We start from the raw sequence: 19,722 nt of genomic DNA, 5'->3' as shown, positions 1-19,722 counted from the left end.
TTTTTTTTTTTTTTGTGTGTGTGTGTGTTTTTGTTTTTTCAATGTAGTTAAGAAAAATAGGAGGCGGAGGATTTGGAGAAATCTACGATGCGTTGGACTTGCTTACTCGGGAGAATGTGGCGCTGAAGGTCGAGTCAGCTCAGCAACCAAAGCAAGTGCTGAAAATGGAAGTAGCTGTGTTGAAGAAACTGCAAGGTAGGACTATAGCCTGGCTATGCAGGAAGTAGCATGTCAGTGTATCTTAAAAAATAATAATAATAACAATCGTAACACAGTCATAGTTTGAGTAAGTACTCTCCATATTCTCTTTTTGCTCATTTGGCCACTGAAAGTTTTACTACAATTAACCTTTTCTTTGAAACAGGATGAAATGAAGGGAAAAAAAAAATTGCAATTGCTTGCAGAGCCTGTGTTCAGCTGTACTTTATTCTGGATATGTTTGTGCTCTTTACCTTTTTCTCTAGATTTTTTTTTTTTTTTTTGTACAGAAAAAGGAGGCGGTTAAAAAACAGAAACAAAAAAGCTGATCTAGCATTGAATTGCTGGTCCTTCATGTAGCACCAGTAATAAGGATACTTCTATTTCTTTTTCTCTTGTCAGTAACTGTAAAGAGGTTTCTAAGCTTGAAATTGGAAGCATAATTAAAAAAAAAAACAACAAAAAACAACACTATACCAGAAACAGAACAAACAACAACAGTAACAAACAACCACCCCAAAACCACAAAATTTAAATCCTGTAACTTGAAGAAAAAGTGATTATTAGTATCTGGAATACTCTTAGGGTTCAGTTCCTCGACTATTGAGAATTGTAGCTTTGGGTACCCACTTTCGATGTACGTTTAATACTTTAAGGTCTGAAGCAGGTAATATAGATATGCATGCACAGGTATCTCTTCACTGCTTTTCACAACATGTGAACAGAAAGAGTGTTTGAAAAGTGTCTTTTCTCTTTAAACAATTTATTCTGAATCTGGAAGACTGTGACTAATTTATTGGTCTCTGTCAGCAGCCAGATTTTTTCTGAACTCTGAGTTCGAATAAAACAAAATGCGCATGACATATGGTGCTGCCTAATCAGCTGCAAAGGTCACATTGCTACAGAAATTGACAGCCTCTATAGATTTAAGAGGGCAAGTATGTCACATGTGATAGTGTTAACAAACTGTTCCTATGTTCATATCTTTTTAAGGAATTTTACAAAAACATCTATTAATACACAGCTGAGAAAGAAGACTCAGGGAGTCTGTTTTCTTTGTGTATTAGCATTGGTCTAGAAATGTAACATTTAGAGATGTGTAACTTTTAATGCTGGAAGTGACCGTTAGATATTGCTGTTCAGATGGCACAGTACAGTGCAACTGCACTGACTTTAGGTGATGAATGTTGTGGATAATCAGGGAAGTGACTTTGGTAACTGATGAGACAAAGATGAACTTTATGGATATGTCGAGACCTGTAGTTCACAGAGATATGTAACTTGATTTCTGTGTGTGTATTTTTATCTGTACTTGACGAATTTTTATCTAATAAGATGTTGGATTATGTTAGAGCAAAATAGTTTGCATAAGATCTTGACACACAGGAACTATTTCCATTAACTTCTCTACCTTCGTAAGTTTTCAGTGAGTAAGAGCTAAAAATCTGTTGGAAAAAAGAAACCAATAAAAATAAATAACATGGGGAGTAGAGAAAAACTTTGTCATTGCTTCCCAAAGAATATAGTTTTATTAAATGCTTCGTTTCTTATATTTTTTTCTTATTTTTGACTTTTTTTTTTTTCTTTGGTAGACTTAAAGATTTTCAAAATATGAAATTATAGACAATTCTTTTAGGATACTTTTGTTACTACCTTCTAATAGCAAGTCTCTAGTAATAGCAACTTTTGTCTTGCTCTATCCCTTTTTGGCACATTTCAATATAGGTATGTATGTATTTGCATATAATTATTATTTTGTTCTCAAGGGGCTCACGCTGTCTTACTTTCAGGGTGTTGTAGATGTTTTGAACATAAATCAGATGGAATGTAATCATCATGAAAATCCTTTTCTTGCTTATATTTGGAAGGTTTGCTCTGTGACTAGTGGGTAATGAAAGGCGTGGTGTTTGCCTCACTGCTAGTGTCAGGTGACTGCATTGTTCAGAATTCTCACTAAGTATGAGGCTGATTTATTTAAAAATACACAGAATCTCATATATTTTCTGGGAAAGTTAGGAAGAAATAGGTTTAAAGAAACAAGTAGGTGTAATGTGTCCCAGTCTAGCCTTTACTAGATCTGTGCACATTTTCATGGCTATGATGATGCTTTAGAGCATTTCTGTACTAGAATATTATTTCACAGCAACAGTGAAACTGAAATGAGCGTAGATGTTGGCAGAAGTGCAGGGCTGTAGTATTTTTCTATTATTTTTGCACTGAGAAATTTTGAAAATTAGAGCAGTGTGGTCTTTCATTGCATGAGTGAAATGAGTCATAACTTTGTAGGTATGCAGTGAAGTGAATAAAGAAAAGCTTCCAAGAAGCTCTTTTAGGACTCTGGACTATCAAAACATGCTTAAATATATGAGGAGGTATATGACTTATCACATAGTTATGAGGGAGGATTATGTTGACTGATATGGCCATCTATTATAGTTCAATTACCAATAGTTCCCTTTATTTTTCATGCCTATGATGCTGTCACCTAATTCTTGTTGGCAGAGTACTGTTTAACTCTTTAAACGCTGTTTTTTGAAAGAAATCTGCTGCAACAGATGGTTGTTCTATTTAATCATGTTGTTAGGCCATCTGTTCACACAGTCACATCAGAGAAGACAGATTTGTCGTATCTCACTCAGCGAGAGTGAGACTCCCTCAGCTGGTTTCTGTCTCACAACCTCACCAACTCTTATCTTCCTCATTTACATCTCTGCAGCATAATTTGATGATGGGTTCCCTCTGGTGTGGTCCACAAAACTAGCTGTAGTGATACAGCGCAACTTATGGAATGGTTGTTGGTCCTCTCTGGCTAGAAGTCTTTCCAAGGCCATAGCCATTTGCTGCAGCCTACTCATGTTTTATTTCTCCTCACTCCTCCCCATTCACAGGCTTACAGATGTTATACACTTAGAGAAAAGGATCTCAAGGTATCTGCAAAGGTGTAATAGGTACACGGTGTTACACTGGAGTTTAAGAGGGTTAGGTTATTTGAATAATGTGTTTAGGCCCTATATAAAAAAAAAAAAAGTGTCCCTTTGCCACTTTTTCAGTTTCTTAATGAAAATTAGTTTTGAAAGAATTTATCACACAGTTAGAATTGAGGCTTCAGGTAAAAGGGATTTACTTGGACAAACCAAGTTTTGAATGCTTATTGGAGTTCTTAGATGAGTTTAACAGTGAAAAAGTGGACTGATGTGTTTCTCTGAACTTGTTACTTCAGCATACCCACAGTGACTGTGAGTCATAAATGTTTGAGATGTTAATTCATTAACTGGAAATGGCAGCAATGAATATACAAAACTTCATCTTGAGAAATTTGCTATAGATCTTTCATAAAACAATGTTGTCTGTATTACTTTCCATTTCACTTAAATGAGTGGAAGGAGGAAATGGAAAAAGCAATGTTAGTTATTGTTTGGCACTTATGTATTTGCAGAAATTATAGAGATTTCTTTAAAGGTTTAAAAAACACATATTTTCATTGCTATGGGCTTATTTGTTTCTTCTTATTCTTCCTTCAGGAAAGGATCATGTCTGTAGATTTATTGGATGTGGAAGGAATGACAGATTTAACTATGTGGTCATGCAGTTGCAGGTAAGTGTACCAAACAGAGCACAAATGTTTGCTTGTGTGTTTTGTTTTATTATCCAATTGTGAAAATAGTATGAAAACAGTGAAATTTCAAGAAAGGATAGAATCTGTGATTAACACTTAAAATTATGGTATTATTGTCCTCTATGACCTTGGTTAATAGGAATGCAGGATGAAGAAGTGGGTGGTCCTGGTGGATATAGCGCTGGATAAAGAATTGAGCTGTTAGTCATATTGTTGACTGTTGGTTATTTTGATAGACCAGCGGTTCTGTGATGCCATGGGAGTGTATTTACTGCATTATGTGAATATTTTTTCATCTGTTTTGTTAAATCATCTAAGATATAGTCACTCATTAAATAAATTGTGTACTAAAAAAAAAAAAGAGTGTAAAGTAGTTGTGGGTATTTTCTGTCTGACTTTTTTTCAAGCATCCATGATGGAGAAACGTGTGTTGTTTTATAGAGATTATTTTGGTCCATATTATTTAGCTGTAGAAAGATACTAAAATAATATTTTTAAAAATAATTCATATATGTAATATCGGAGATATTTGGGAACATCTACTCATTAGCTGTGCTAGCCTTAAATATGAAAAAAAGTAATAAGAATATTCTGTGGTCAACCACCATAGCTAAAGATGTGATAGGAAGACCTTATGCTATCAGTGAATGTTGATAGTAGGGTGGATTTTTTTATTTTTTTATTTTTATATTTGTTTTTTTAAATGTTGTTTTAATTTGACAGGGTCGAAATTTGGCAGATCTGCGCCGGAGCCAGTCTCGGGGAACATTCACAATTAGTACCACTCTACGGCTTGGGAGGCAGATTTTGGAATCTATTGAAAGTATTCACTCTGTAGGATTTCTGCACAGGGACATAAAACCGGTAAGTCTGATTGTTAAAACAAAACAGCCAAATATGTGGGCATTGGATGGCTGCAGAAATAAGAATTCTATGTGTTGGGTTCTGTGAGGGCTGCTGCAAAAGTAATGCCTCCCATATTATAATACTGGCCCATGACATCAGAGGTGAACATCAGTCACGTGGCAGTAGGGGCTGAACCTTCCCACAAATACTCCATTACATTTTGTTGCTATGCTACAGATGGTAGTAGAAGGGGCAGTTTGACAAAATGGCAGCTGACATGGAAGTGTGTGTGAAGCAAAGCGTGTAATTGAATTCTTCCATGTAGAAGAAATTAGACCCGTTGACATTCATTGATGTTTGCTGAATGTTTATGGAGACCAGACAGCGGATGTTATCACAGTGGTGCATTTCAGCAGTGGCAACAGTGACATGAAGGAGAAGTCATATTCCGGATGGCCATGTGTGGCTTTCACGCCATGAAATGAAGAAAACCTCAATCAGGTCGCCCACACAAATCTATGGATTTTGACAAGGGAACTGTACAGAGCTGAACATCAGCTTTGATGTATTGGAAATGATGTTAGCAACCTTGGAATACTGTAAAGTTTATGCCATGTGAGCCCAATGAATGCTCATGTGGGACCAGAAAGTACACGGCAAGTTTGTCATGAACTACTAAACCAATAAGAAGGTGAAGGTGACAGTTTCCTGGATAGCATCATTACTGATGATGAGGCACAGCATCACCACTATGAGCTGGAATCGAAACAGCAGTCCATGGAGTGGCAACGTAATTTCCTGTCGAGAAAAGGTTCAAGATACAGCTCTCAGCAGATAGAATGATAGGTACTGTATTTTAGGATAGGAAAGGGGTGATCCTTCTGCATTTCCTGGAACCCAGACAAACCATCAATTCTGAACACTATGTCAGGATGCTGACTGAGCTGAAGGATTCTTCTGGCCAGAGAAGATGACAGTATTTCTCTTGAAGCATGAAAATGCCAGGCTCCATGCCACTTTGAAGACTTCGGAGCATGTTGCCTTTCTTGACTGGACTCTCCTACCCCAGCTACTGCATAGTGAGGATTTGGCACCTTTTGACTATAATCTGTTGGGGCAGATGAACAATGGACTCCATGGGCAACCTTTTTGTAGCAACAACGATGTCATCGCAGCTGTGAAACAGTGGTTCATCTCCATTGGGGCAGATTTTTACAAGCCTGGGATGCAGGCTCTAGATCATTCATAGCTAGAGAAATAAACATAGCAAATGGTGATGACTGTGTTGAAAAATAGCGTTTTGTAACTGAGAATTTGCTTTATCTAATAGTGTAATTGTGAAGCATGTATCTGTTGTCATTTTCACTGAAGTAAATGAGGCATTACTTTTGGAATGATCTGTGTGTGATAAAAGGAAAAAATGAAAATAGAAAACCGGATTTTTATTCATCAGTGTAGAATTTTCCTATTAATTAGTGTTGGTTTGTAATTACAGTCACCTTGTTCTTTTTCGTCATTGCTTTGAGAACTTAGCCCTCCTTGCAGTTTACCACAGTTAACACTTCAGCTCTTATCTGTAGCGTCTTGCGAGTAAGAGCGTATGTGTGTTGATCACACCTGTGTCAATACACAGTTTTGATTGATTTTTACTGTCCATCTCTGAAATGAAGCAATGCATGTATGTAAATGTAAATATATAATCTGGTAGATTTTGGGGGGGTAACGCCAAACGCTTGGATTTACTATTGTAGCTTTGTGTTTTTCATCAGAGTGGTTTTCTGTTCTTGAAGCTTTGCTTCAAGATTTCTATCTTGCAGTTTACTAAAATGGTCAAGCTTTTGGAGGTAGCATATTGTATAATTGCATACTTCAAATGAGAAGCAAGGAACAAGCACTTCAATTTTTTGGAATGTTGCAATGATGAGTCTTCTGGTGTGAATCTTATCTATTATAACCTTTCAAGTTCGTCAAAGTGAAGCTTGAACATGATTGAAATGTTCCTTTTATCTTGTTACAGTTCTTAATGTATATTTTTTGGCTTCTCATATGTATTAGTGGCTGGTACTGTTAAGGTGGAATCGATGCATTCTTCAACAAGATTTTCCATCAATCAATGATATTACTTGATGTACGTTCTTCCCTGCAATTTCTCATTGCAATCTCCTGCTGTTTATTGTTGATTCTTTACTTGGTACACATTTGTCATCTAGTACAGCTACATTTATGAACACTTTAAATATTGTCCAGATTATGTTTGTTGTCTATAGTGAGAAATGGATCAGTAAGGGTTGTTTAGCATGTCTAGCTTGTCTCTGACTCCATCTGTGATTTTCTATCTAGTTAGAAATTAGAAAGTGTTTTGAAAAGAGCTCCCTTGTCCAAAGGTGTATTTTTATTTCAGATTTTCAGCTCTGAGTGGTTATCCCAATCAGCAAGTAATCACTCTCCTGTTTAGTTTGTTTTCTTTCCCTTGTAGAAGTTACTGGTTACTGACAAAAAGTGTTCAGGAAAGTAGCACATGTATCATTAATACTCAACTAGGAAGTTGTGCTCTATGCTGTAGCTGTGGAATCTGATACAAATGATTCATATTGAAGTGTATATTGCCTATGTGCTATTTGGTGGAATCTCTGCTTTTTCTTTTGCAAAAAGGTCAGATTAAGGTTTGAATATTTGCTGCTGCCTTGTGATATTTTGCAGCAAATTGTGAAAACTGAACTTATAAGAGTGCAATGAAGCTACTCAAACTTTTTTCTTCCTCTGGTCCAGACATAGGTTTGTGACCTCTTTCAGGTATTACTCTTTTCAGATTTGCATGAGATGCATTGTTCTTCAAGGCTCTGATTTTCCCAAAGATAAGTGAAATCCGGAATAACGGACTTTGAGTACTGTGAGCTCCCTTAGCACAAAAGCAGAAGTAGGTTTTCCAGAGTTATTTTGGTGTAAGTTCCATCTTGCTCGGATGTCTAGTTGCAATTTCATGTCGCAGAACCATTTCAATCTTTTTATGTTATGTAACACATTTTGAAGGGATTTGATAGGAGATAGACTTGAAACAATTCAGCCAATGTGTTTTGTTTTGTTTTACAGGTTTAATGTGGAATGTTAATCCACAGAGGCAAATAAAAAATTACATCAGAATGAATTTTCACAGTAAATTTTCTCCATAAATCCTCACTAACTTTCCAGCTCCTACTGTTTTTTGTTGTTTTTTTTTTTTTATAGTCTTATTTTTCCTCACTCATGTAAAATAAGTTTGCACTCTCTCTTCTGTATTCTTTGTATATGTTATTAGTGCATTTGTTTAGATGACTTTGTTAACCCATAGGTCAGTAGTTTTTGTTTTTAATGCCCAGATCCAAAAATATGAACTAGTGAGGTGGATGGAGAATTCTTGCTAAAAATTTGTTGACTCTAAGTAATAAGGTCAGGTAGCAATCAATTTTTGTTTCAGATATGGCAAGCTGAGTGTTTGATCTTAATGTTTTCTTCTAATTCAGTGGAAAATTAAATGGACTGAAAGTATGGAAGGAAAGGTAGAGAAGTAGAATGTGGATTTTATGTGTTGGTGTAACTGTGTTACTATGTACGCGTATTATAACATATCTACACACACACACATGTATTTTATGTTGTGAATATACATATTGTATACAAAAATGTATATCTGTATTTGTTTTTCTTCCTAGTCTAACTTTGCAATGGGACGTTTTCCTAGCACCTGTAGGAAGTGTTATATGCTGGATTTTGGCTTGGCACGACAATTTACGAACTCATGTGGGGATGTCCGACCAGTAAGATTCTTTTCTAAATTATCAATTGTCAGTGTGGTTAATTAAATGTGGTAATACATCATTTCTTTTTGTTTGTTTTTCTTTTTTTTTTCTGGAGAAGTGTATGAATGGCATTGAACTGGTAACTTACATAAACTTGACAAGCATGATCCCAGATCAGAAATGCCAGTTGATGTATTGGTTATATTAAAAGTCTGGCAGTTAGAGATGAATCTTGTTTCTGGCTTGAAGCACAGGTCTACTCCATGATTTTTATGGGTACTGGATCATTTGATTTGTGAAAGCAAATCTGTATCAGAGTACTTTATCAGCACTGAGTTTCACTTGGTAATGCGTATTCTTTATTACACAAAAAAAATGTGAGCAGAAAAAAAACCCAACAGTAAACTGAATAGCCTTCTGAAAGGGAAGGTCTAAATAGTTAAAGCAGTGATAGGACATTAATTATAATATTAGTAGGATGTAGCTAAGTGTAGTTGGTATTTGTCCATGTGTTGCAATTGGGAGAAAATTGTTGAGAAAAGAATATCAATGAGGACAGTTTAAGTACAGTAGAGCCTCCCTAATTCACTGGTGCGAGTCCCTTCCAAAATCTCCAAGTTTCAGTTCAGTACCATGATACTTGGTAATGTTTAAATGAAAAGCATAGTCTTCATTGATTTATGTTTTTATAATAACGAATACTGTACTGTTGAATGATTCATTGACTAATGAATAGTCAATATTGTGTATTGTATTTATTAATGTAAAACCATGTGACTGATAGAATCTACCTGTCCAGGATTTTCAATTTGATTTTTTTCCTAAGGAGTTGGGAAAGTGGCAAACTTTTGTGTGCAAATTATGAGGTGTGTGAATTAGTAAGGTAAATTAGCGAGGTTCTGCTGTACTCTATTCCTTCAGCCATAATGCTGGACATTGCAATGAAAGCAAAGAGCAGGGGAGACCAACAGAGTGGCTGCTGCTGTTGGAAAGGTGAGCTAAACAATTTAAGTAGTTTAAACTTCTTTTTTCTAATTATCAGTGTTCTTGTCTTCTATATGTTTGTCTGCCTCTAATGTTTCTTTTTAAACAGACCTTAATTTTGAAAAGAAAGCAATTCTCAAGATTCTGTAATTCAGTATGTACATGTTAGCACGCACAATGGTACTAGTTTCAGAAAACATGAGTAATAACAGTAATATTCTATTATAGCTTTGTTTTGTATCAACACAACTCTTGCCTTTTGTTTTTCATTGCAGTGCCCTACAATGTAACTGAAGTAATTATTCATCTTAATCTATCTATAATTTTGACACTGTAATCTCTTATAACTAGAGCAGCACTGAGGGGGGAAGGAAAAAGATAGGTGTTCCCTTTGTACTTACCAGAGACGTATCTGACTAGTAGAGATACATAGGCTTCTGAAAGAAAACTTTTCATATTGAGCCAGTACTAGGATGCAAGTATTTTGTGTAGATGTAGAACGAAATTCTAGAATGTAGGTCAATAAGGCAACATGGGATTGGTGGCAGGAACCTTTTTTGGTAACTGAGAAGATTCAAAGAGTGAAAAACACATATGGGAAGTAGAATAAGAATTGCTGGAGATGATATAGGCTGTTAAGGAAGGAGCAAATGGTGTGGGGAATAAATTGCTGGCCTGCTTCTTGGGTCAAAGGAAGAGTTACTCTATGACTGTTTTCCTCAACTTCCTCCTGTTCTCCCAGTGAATAGATTTTGGGTTGTTAACTACTTCAGCAGAGTCCTCATTCTCATTTAGCATGATCTTAATATCAAGTGTGTAAACTTCCCAGTAATTATTTAAAATATATTTAAAAAATACATTAACGTTATATTCAGATCTAAATATTTTAGATCTAAATTGCCATGTTTTATTTGGAAATTTGAAATCTTCAACCTTGCCGAGCTAGAAGTTGTGACCTGTTTGAACAGCTAGGAAATGTAGTACAGTTTCTCTGTTAGGCTTTGCATTAAAGAAGTCACAAGATTCTTACTTTGAACGTTAACAGAAGTATTTAAATCCAAAGGAAATAAGAGTCCACCAGTATTTTCTGAGGAGTTATCTGTGCTTTTTACTGATACTGTGAAGCACTGAGTAAGCAGACAGTAGCAGAATTGTGAGACCTGCTGAAGCAGAAGATACAGCAGTAGTGGTGCAGCCTGACCAATAGAAAAAAAACCAACACTGAAGGCAGCTGTGAATGCAAATGCCTAGATCTTTTTATTCTCTAGGCAAATGGTTACAAAACTACTCACGTCAAAAGACAAGCACATTAGTCTATTCAGATGTTTTTGTACAAGTTCAGTTAAAGGCTGATTGCCTTTCCTTTGCACTCTCAGTTTCTGAGGGTTTTCCAGCAAGTTAATTTTTATCTTGAAATTTCACTTTTGGACAATAACAGATGGTGTCCTTGGAAATTACTTTAAGAAACTGAATTCTACACAAAACAAACAAAAAAACGCAAAACCGAACAACAACCCTTCTGGAATGCTGCACAGGAATGTATTGGTAAATATCAAAACCTATCATATTTAGATTAAATACATTTTGAAAGCTTTCGAAGTCTGTCTTAATTCAGTTAAATACAGAGAATACAGAGAGAGAATATACATAAGAGAGAGAATATATATATGAGTATATGCATACTCTTATTCGTATGGATTTTTTGTTTGTTTTTTCTACTTTATGAAGATTTTGAAGTGTTACGTATTTGAATTACATGGCATTTCCTGTAATATTCTGAATGATTTTGATTGCTGAGGAGGACTAGAGAATACTTCCATCTTACTCTACCTTAACTTCTTGTCTTCTTGGCATAAGAAGGTAGAGTTATGGATCGTTTATTTCTGTGGTAAGAATGGGACATAGTTCTCATGGTAATGAAGGATTAGGCAGTGCATTGATTAAATGCTTTTTAAGATGGGCAAGAAAGTGGGATGATTTAGAGAATTAAAGAAGCAGTGATGAAGTCGTAGTGCTGCAAGAAAAACGATTGCTGTGAATGTTTTGTTCTCTCTGAAGGCTGATTGGACCCACAGACATTAAAGATTGATACTCATACATGCTTCTCAATATTCTTTTCAAGTAAATGCTGTTATAGTTTGATCTGCAAACAGTGTCATTACTTAGAAAAATAAAAAAAGCCAGAGAGGTGGCCTGTAGACAGTGCCAACTAAAACTGGTGGTCTTCTCTATGTTTGCCTCAGTGTCTATTAAGAATTTGTGTCAACAGCTTTTCCTTGGTAGTACTTTGACTGCTTGCTTCTATAGTAAATAAGAGACTACACACGTGAAGTTTTCAAGAATAGCTACTGAACTTTGCTTAGGGTGAAAGTTCAGATTAAGCTAAGGCACGCTTACCTCCCCCCCCACCCCCATTAAGTTTAAAGAATAGGCAGCACTGCAGTCAGCTTCAAGAGTTGTAAAATTTATCATTTTATGTAAAGGGTAAGAAGATGCATTATATATTCAGCAGTCCTTGATACATTCTCTACTTTCAGTGACACCAACTGAAGCAAGATTCAAGAACAACTTGGACATCTTTTAGAAATACAGTATTAAATGGCAGTGGATTGCATGAAAAATACGCCAAATAATACCAAAATGTTACTGGGAGTTGTGTCATATAAAGTATATAGCAAATAATTGGCTAAATATGTTAAAATATTAAATGTGTTGAAATATGTTAACTGGTTGAAAAAGCCATTCTTCCAAACCTGTCCAAATCTATTGAACGCCAGATTGCAGCAGGGTAATGGTCCGCATCATTTTGTTAAATATGCTGTTCAGTGGTTGTTTCATCCCATCAAGAAGCACTTTGTTGCTGGCATTTACCTTATGCTATCTTTTCCCACTGATGTTCTTTCAGTCTGTAACACTACATTACACAGTGATGTGATTAGTTCGAGATGGATTTTTTTCATCGAAACAAGTTAAAAGATATTTATTTTTCTTAAAATCTTTTCATACTCCTCAGTTCACTTTCCTGTCTTTAACATCTGTTGTGACTTATATTTGCAATAAACTGTTGAATTCCCCTTCTTCACTTCATTTTACCTTCAAGTTGTCAGTAAAACATAGTTTACTCATTGAAGCTTCTGTAAACTTCTCTAAAACTCATCCACGTGCCTTCTCTCTTCTGATAACATTTTCAGCAATCACTTGATTATTTCTTTATCATTTACTACAGTTTCTTCTATTTTACCCTTCTATTTTGGTTGTCATTATTGTGTGATGCTACTGGAGTCCTGTTTCACTAGTTTCACTAGTGATTGCGCTGCTGTGTTATTAGGCTGCAAGTGAGGAAGGTGACAAAGGAGTGTCCTGGTAGTTAGTTGTAGGTGCTACGTACACGCTGAGCATAGCAGGAAGCATCTCTTGGCGTGGAGCAGGAGCTATGCAGCTCCTCAGGCAAGGCACCGCAGGGCTTTGCAACACTCCTATAGGGTTCATTTGCTTAGGCTCAGCAAAGGTTCTGTTTATTACTTTTGTACCTAACTAATGATACTGTTGCACAATCCTCCTTATTATCATAGAAATAATCTGGTTGCAGGGAAGCTGATGAAAGAAATAAACCATGTTAATAAGTTATTATCTATAAAATATTCCTTTCTAGCTTTCGTATGCAGTATATATTTAGGCTGTTGGCAGATAAATCATTTAGGGAAAAAATACATGGTGAAATGATGCAGAGTGAAGAAGTAGTAATAAAGAAAATAAAGGAAAATATAATATCTGTATGCTATGAATCTTAGTTTATTGGAATGATATTCTGATCGTGTGTTTCTACAGCAATTAGCAACAATCAGTTCAGCTCTTGTGGCTCAAATAAAAACAGAAGAAGGAACAGTAGAGATTAATGTGATGTAATTCAGCTGCCAAATAGAACTGTGGTAAGAGTGAAAAACTCTTTACTGTATGTTCATTGTTTCTAAAATAAATATTTTTATTAATAAGTAATGATTCAGAGGCAGTGTTGGAAGAGAGCATTATTTTCTGGAAACCTGACAGTCCCTTCCTGTTACACTCGCTTCTGCTTTTTTTATGTCTGTAACATTATGTTTTCTACATTTTGCTACTGTAGAACAAAGGAAATGTTTGAAGAATAAATAATCTAAAACTATGCTTTTAGTCTTCACTAAATCTGCATCACTTAGACTACATTATGTGAATTTTTGGAAACAGATGAAGTTTGCAAGGTTTCCTTTTAAGTTTTGATGTAAGTATTTAATGGTTAAGAACTTAGAAAAAAAATGTAGTACTTTAAAGAAAACCAGCTTTGTTTCAGTAAATGGAGTTCTAAGAGTCTGAACTGAATTATTACAGCTTTGTATATCTTTATAGTTTAAGTCATATAGTAAAGGAATTCCTATTTTAAATCAGAGATATCATATGGAAAGGAGTAAACATGCAGCCTCATTCTTAATCTCCTATGTACTCCTTAATTGTTCTCTTCATGGTCTTTGAGCTGATAAGAGTGGAAGGTCGTTAATTTTTATTTTTTTTCTTGAATCTCAGGAGAAACTGAAGAAACCTTAAATTTTTATGTCAAAATGTCCTAAATGGAAATGTTGCCTAATGGTTATTCACTGGAGAGACTAAGTGAAGAGCCGTTTGTTTTGTTGTTGTTGTGTGGTTGTGTCATTGCTTTCTGTAAGCAGAAATCTGCATTAGTTGGAAGAACTGTAACACTAAACCTTTGAGGCTGCATGTCTGAGTTAGTGCTAATTTACAGGAAAGACAAGGGATTTAGTTTGTAGAGTTTTGTGCAGGCATTATTTTCTTTTAGACTGTTAGGTTTCAAAAGTTTCTGAAGTAGCACATTATATATAGTGCTGTTATATCTACCAGTGTAATGCTATTTACTCTGCCATAACTTCCTTCAGAAATGAAGACGACAGCTCCTTAAGACACAGTCTTTAAATGTATATGTTGAAATTTTAGTAACCACTGAGCAGGATTCTTGTGAGTTTGATTGAATCAGTGTCAAAGAAGAAATGAAGGAAATCATCCAGCTGGTGTTGTGTGTGAAAAAGGCAGGCAGTGAGTTAATGTAAGAGTTGAAAAAAAAAAAATTAGCACTGTGAGTCAAGTTAAAGGGTAACACAAGTAGAGTGAATAGATTAATTTCATGCAGTGTGATATTATTTTGCAACATCTCTGTGGAATATTCTTGCAATGATGAAACGAGAAATGAAAAACAAAACAAAAAAATCCACACACGCACAAAATAAATAAATAAATAAAACACAAAAAAGCCAAACACCTAAAGATGGGAATTTCATTGAGAGGAAGAGTCTTTGTGGTTTGGGTGAAAAATAGCATTTATAATCTATTAATATTCTGCCGGAAGGAAAAGGCTGATAAATTGCTGCATTATGGAAAAGGTTTAATGCTTGTAGTACAATACTTTTTTTATTTAAGAGGTATATTGTTCTTTTTTCTTTATTTTCAGTGGTGCATGGATCGTGCATATCATATCCTAGCAATCAGAACAATTTAATTTAGAAATTCAGAAGTGTGGTGTAACTGTTCAATATTCAAATCTAGCGTTTTCTTTATTTTCCTTAGGGTGCTTAAATGCTTTGGGGAAGAATAAGCTACAACTGTCCATTTCCTACTAGGATTTGATATTTGAAAAAATCTTAAGATATTCCATAAATGGTGAAATTGACTATTTTCCTGTGGTTTTATGTACTCCTTCCTTTGTACCCTCTAAATCTTACTGTTTTCAGCTCTGTATTACACCCCGCCTTTTTCATCAGGATCCTAGTAGCTGATGCTAACAATTCTAGGGATAGCCATGTGCTTACTTGCCACCTAAAATGCTGATTGACCAACTGATGGTTGTCGAGATGGATATGAGCCATGTCTATTGAATGTTAATTGCCTGCCTGTTTGTCACGGTACTAATTTAGGTTTTCTAATCACCAATTTTCATTAAAAATACACTTGCAGGAACTGAAAGTCTTTGAGAGCTGCCCTATTTGCTGGAAATTAAAAGCTATTATCATGGAAAGACAGATGGCTTGATCCAGTAGAATTCCTTTCCTGGTGAAAAGCAAACCAAAATGAAAACAGAATCTCTAGTCTTTAATTCTTTCAGAGCTGTGAACTTCTCTGATCTATGAAAATATATTATGAATGGTTTAAAAAGGAAACGGATTTTTTTTTTTTTTAATATACATTAACTTGTCAGCCTTTTTTTTTTTTCTTTTTTTTTTTCTTCAGTCTTTAAATAAGTCTACTACTGGATTAAAGCAACTTTGTAATGTAATTTACAAACAAGTAAAAATTAGTTCCTGAGTTCTCAAGTCTGCTAAGAACATGGGGATTAAGATAATATTAAAAAAGCTTTTTTTTTTTTTTTTTTTTTTTCTTCTTCTGGAGATGAGAAAAACATTATTTCTTCTGTCTGGAGAAATCCTCTTCTAGTGCACTAGCTTGTTAAATAAAGTAGTTCGTCTTCCTCTTAACAGTAATCTCTCCTCCAATTCCTGGTATAAGAGGAAGAAGAGGAATTGCATGCAGCAAAGTAAATAAGCACATGGAAGATGTATCCTGTGTGATTTTTTTTCTCTGGAATGAATTCAGGTTTGTGATAGACATATAGTAGGTTGTTACCACTTCCAGCCTCCGATCTGTCTGCTTATGCATCAGTTTTGAAAGCTCTGCTGTTTTCAGCTAGTGCATCTCATTACCTAAGTAAATACTCCAGATTAAAAATGCTTGGGAGCTTATGCACCAAGTATTGCTGTGATGCTTTTTATACCACAGGCAGTTGGTGCTAAATTTTGATTTGTTACCACATGCCTGTTAGAATCCACAATAACGAAATTAAATTGTACTTCTAGATGTTAACTCAGCTCTTTACACAGCACTTACTGAAACTCTGTAGCAGTTTGGAAATCACAGCTTTTGTTTAGGTATAATGGAGACCAAGCAGAATACCTACTGACCGTTGGTAGGAGATGGTTTAATAAGGGCTGTGAGTACTCTGTTACTAGTAGCTTAAATGGTTTTTATAGAGAGCTAGAAGTATGGCTTTGAAAAGCTGTACATAGAGTGATAAGTACTTGTGATTTATTACTTGTTGTAAAGGCAATTGTGTTTCAGCTATCTGATATTTGCTTACCCAGGATGGTTCATTTTCTTTAAACTGATGCTAATGCATGCTAAGCAGTGAATTAAATTGCAAAGCTTATATCCACCAAAAAGGGGGGTGATGAGAACGTGCCATTTGGTATAAAGAAAGGTAAATCCTTAAATTGTATCCCCAATGGATGAACAGAAAAGAGCATTCTTTACAGAGGGAAACAGAGTGGCTGCTTCTCTTCATCCTCATATATTAGCTTTACAATTCAGCTTTATAGACAGTCTTGAGAAGGTAATGTTCATTGCCTGAGCTGATTTCTCAATCTAAAAACCTAAAGGTACTTAAGAATGATCGCTCATTGACTGGTAGGAAGGTATTTGTAGTGTGTCAGATAAAATAAGAAGGAAGCCGTTATTGTTCTATTTTTTTTCGTGTTTATTATATCATTTCTGTGACTAGTGTAAAACTACCTTCTATTCCATGTAACATTTTCAACACTGCCCAGAGCATTTCTAGAGTTACTGAACTGTGTTAAAGGAGTATGATTTGCTTCCACTGTTGACCCACCAAAGAACCAGCAGATGTGGGCAGCTTTGTAAGCTTAGTGTCCCTCATGAATCTGCAGAAATTGTGCTTAGGGGCAGTAGCTCCCTTTTCTAGTAACTCCTGAGTTCCTTCATAATGTTTCTGGGACAGAGCTACATCCAGGGAGAACTGGTGTTACGTGAAAAAGTAGACTTAAAAAAAGCCACTAAAACCCACTAATTTTCAAGGGTGGGAAAGGGAAGGGAGGGAACGAGTTTGGGGAAAAAAAACAACAACAAACCCACACACAAAAAAAATTTAAGAGTTAATTACTTAATTTGTCCTGGGAAGGAACATAATGTGATCCATTTAATCAAGGATGTCAGTGGAATTCACAGATGCACTGAAACGTGAAATTCATCATATCTTTACTGCAAATGCATTTTGCAGCCACGTGCTCCAAATATTCAATGATAAAAATGCCACCAACCTCTTTTTTTTCCTTTTCCTCTTTTGTTGCTGTTGTTTTTTTCCCCCTCAACAAGGACATTTTCCTTTGCTTTGGTAACGAGTTTCTTGGATATGGGATCTGATAGATGTGGCTATAAAAGTGGTTCTACAAGAATATTTTTCAGTTTTTACTTGGAACTTTTGGGAAAAACAAATCAACATGAGTAGCAGCAGAGAGGCCACTAAATTAGAAAAAGGTAGTGAATCATTCAGGAAGTTACTATTGTTATCTTGAATGCTTCTCATTCTCTATGTGAAATGGAAGGTGTGTGGGGAGCTATGAAGGAGTTTGAGAAGTTTTGCAGATACTTAGAAGTCTATAAATTCTCTTGTGAACGAGTGAACATGCTTTGGGCTACCAGACCCATAATTCTTGTAAATAACACAGTATAATTAATTTAATGTTGAATAGCATTGTAATACCACTTCTAAACAGCGGTCAACTGCATTACTACAATGTATTTAAATGTGTCTTAAAATGTAACACAGTTACAAATCCTTTTAGATCGGGTTTATGGCTACTCTTCAGGACAGTAGCTCTTCAGGTTGGGAAAGGATTTAGATATCCTCAATGAAGTAAAGAATTCAGAATTCATTTCACAAATTAATATATAGAAATATATATCATGCATTTTCCCTGGCAGGTGATCCTGAGATAATATAATAGAAAGCACTGGAACTCTCCCTCTTTCTAGGGCAAATTATTTCATGGGTATAATTAAGAATGGCAGCGAGATCAACGTTCAAAAGTAATGGATCCTGGTTGTACAAAAAATGTCCTAGAAAATACTTTCCACTTTAACTAATACTAATATATTTCTCATTGTATCGCTGTAACAGACATTGATTATATGAGCTGTTAGATCACTATAAAGCACCTTGCTGCAGGATTTAATTGATAGGGTTACTGACAATAATGACAGCTCCTGATATACTTAAATGACAGCTCTCAATATTACTGGTATTTTATTAATAGGGCAATGATTTCGTATTGTGATTATCTTTCTGTGTATATCAAGATTTTTCAATGTATTGTACAGAATTTTGTAATTTTTAAAGAATTGACATAGAGGTCAAGTTTGTCAGGTTCAGTGTTGTAAGAGACAAAAAGAATTATTGATTGGGAAGAAAAGAGTACAACGGAAAGTAAACTTCACAGTTCCAGCAGTTCTCTTTATTCTATACAGAATGATTGATCAAGAGGGATAGAATGGATTACATACCTGGCTTAGGCAAAATAATAATACTACTTTGTAATTTTTTCATTGTTTAGAATATATTTTATTATCATTTAGATAATAGATAGATGGTTCTTTAAATTATTTAATTATTATTTTTAATTAGTGCCAGTTGTGAAACCCTTGCTGTTTGTTGTTCAGCCTCAGCTTTCCGTGCTGTGGCTGGGAGATGCACCTGTGGCTGTACTTAATCTTGGAATTTCTCAGAATTTATTTGTTTGCTGATTCAGCAAATAGTATGGGAAAATATTGCTTGTACACTTGGATAAGCACCTACTTGCGCCAAGTATATATTGGTGCATTGAGCAAACTGGAAGTAATTGTTACGTTTTAGATCCTGTCAAAATTTTGAGACTCAGACTTTTACTATTTAATACCTGGTGATATTTCATTATTGGAAAAGAAAAAGAGAAATATTTCTCTCATACAGATTATTTTCTTTTGATGCATGTCCTAAACAGGACACGATGCATCTGGAGAACAAATACTGATGGATGTATGATTTAAGAAATGATGATATGTTGCTTTCTGATGTAATTTCCACTGTTAACTTGGAGATAACACAGCAAATTGAAATATAACAGTCTTAAAATGGTATTTGTTGTGGCTCCACACCCACTTGATAGATACATATTTAACTGTTCAGAGGACTTCTTTCTGACAGTCATTTTTTTTATTGTTTTTCTTTAATAGCCACGAGCTGTTGCTGGTTTTCGGGGAACAGTACGATATGCATCAATCAATGCTCATAGAAACAGGGTGAGTATCTAAAACTGTATCATATTCATCTGACGTAACTGAAAGCAGAAATGTATTTGCTATTGATTTTGTTTTGTATCCTGGTCCATTGGTACATTGTCTTGTATTTATACTATATATATATGTGTGTGTGTGTGT

General features: G+C 35.2%; 1 protein-coding gene across 3 annotated transcripts in view; it reads left to right on the top strand.

Annotated features, from left to right (window-relative positions):
- TTBK2 (tau tubulin kinase 2) overlaps positions 1–19,722 on the top strand; it is a 68,301-nt gene that overhangs the window by 24,464 nt on the left and 24,115 nt on the right. For 2 of the 3 annotated variants that reach the window (XM_015864699.2, XM_015864701.2), the window contains exons 3-7: positions 48–195; positions 3,720–3,793; positions 4,538–4,678; positions 8,350–8,454; positions 19,519–19,584. In XM_015864699.2, the coding sequence (XP_015720185.1) occupies positions 48–195; positions 3,720–3,793; positions 4,538–4,678; positions 8,350–8,454; positions 19,519–19,584 (534 nt within the window). The remainder of the gene's footprint in view (positions 1–47; positions 196–3,719; positions 3,794–4,537; positions 4,679–8,349; positions 8,455–19,518; positions 19,585–19,722) is intronic. The other variant, XM_015864700.2, reaches the window with a different exon arrangement.

Source organism: Coturnix japonica, chromosome 5 (assembly GCF_001577835.2).
Source record: "Coturnix japonica isolate 7356 chromosome 5, Coturnix japonica 2.1, whole genome shotgun sequence".
NCBI classification, from domain to species: Eukaryota; Metazoa; Chordata; class Aves; order Galliformes; family Phasianidae; genus Coturnix; species Coturnix japonica.
Note: the sequence above shows the minus strand (reverse complement) of the source record. Positions and strands in the feature narration are given on the sequence as shown.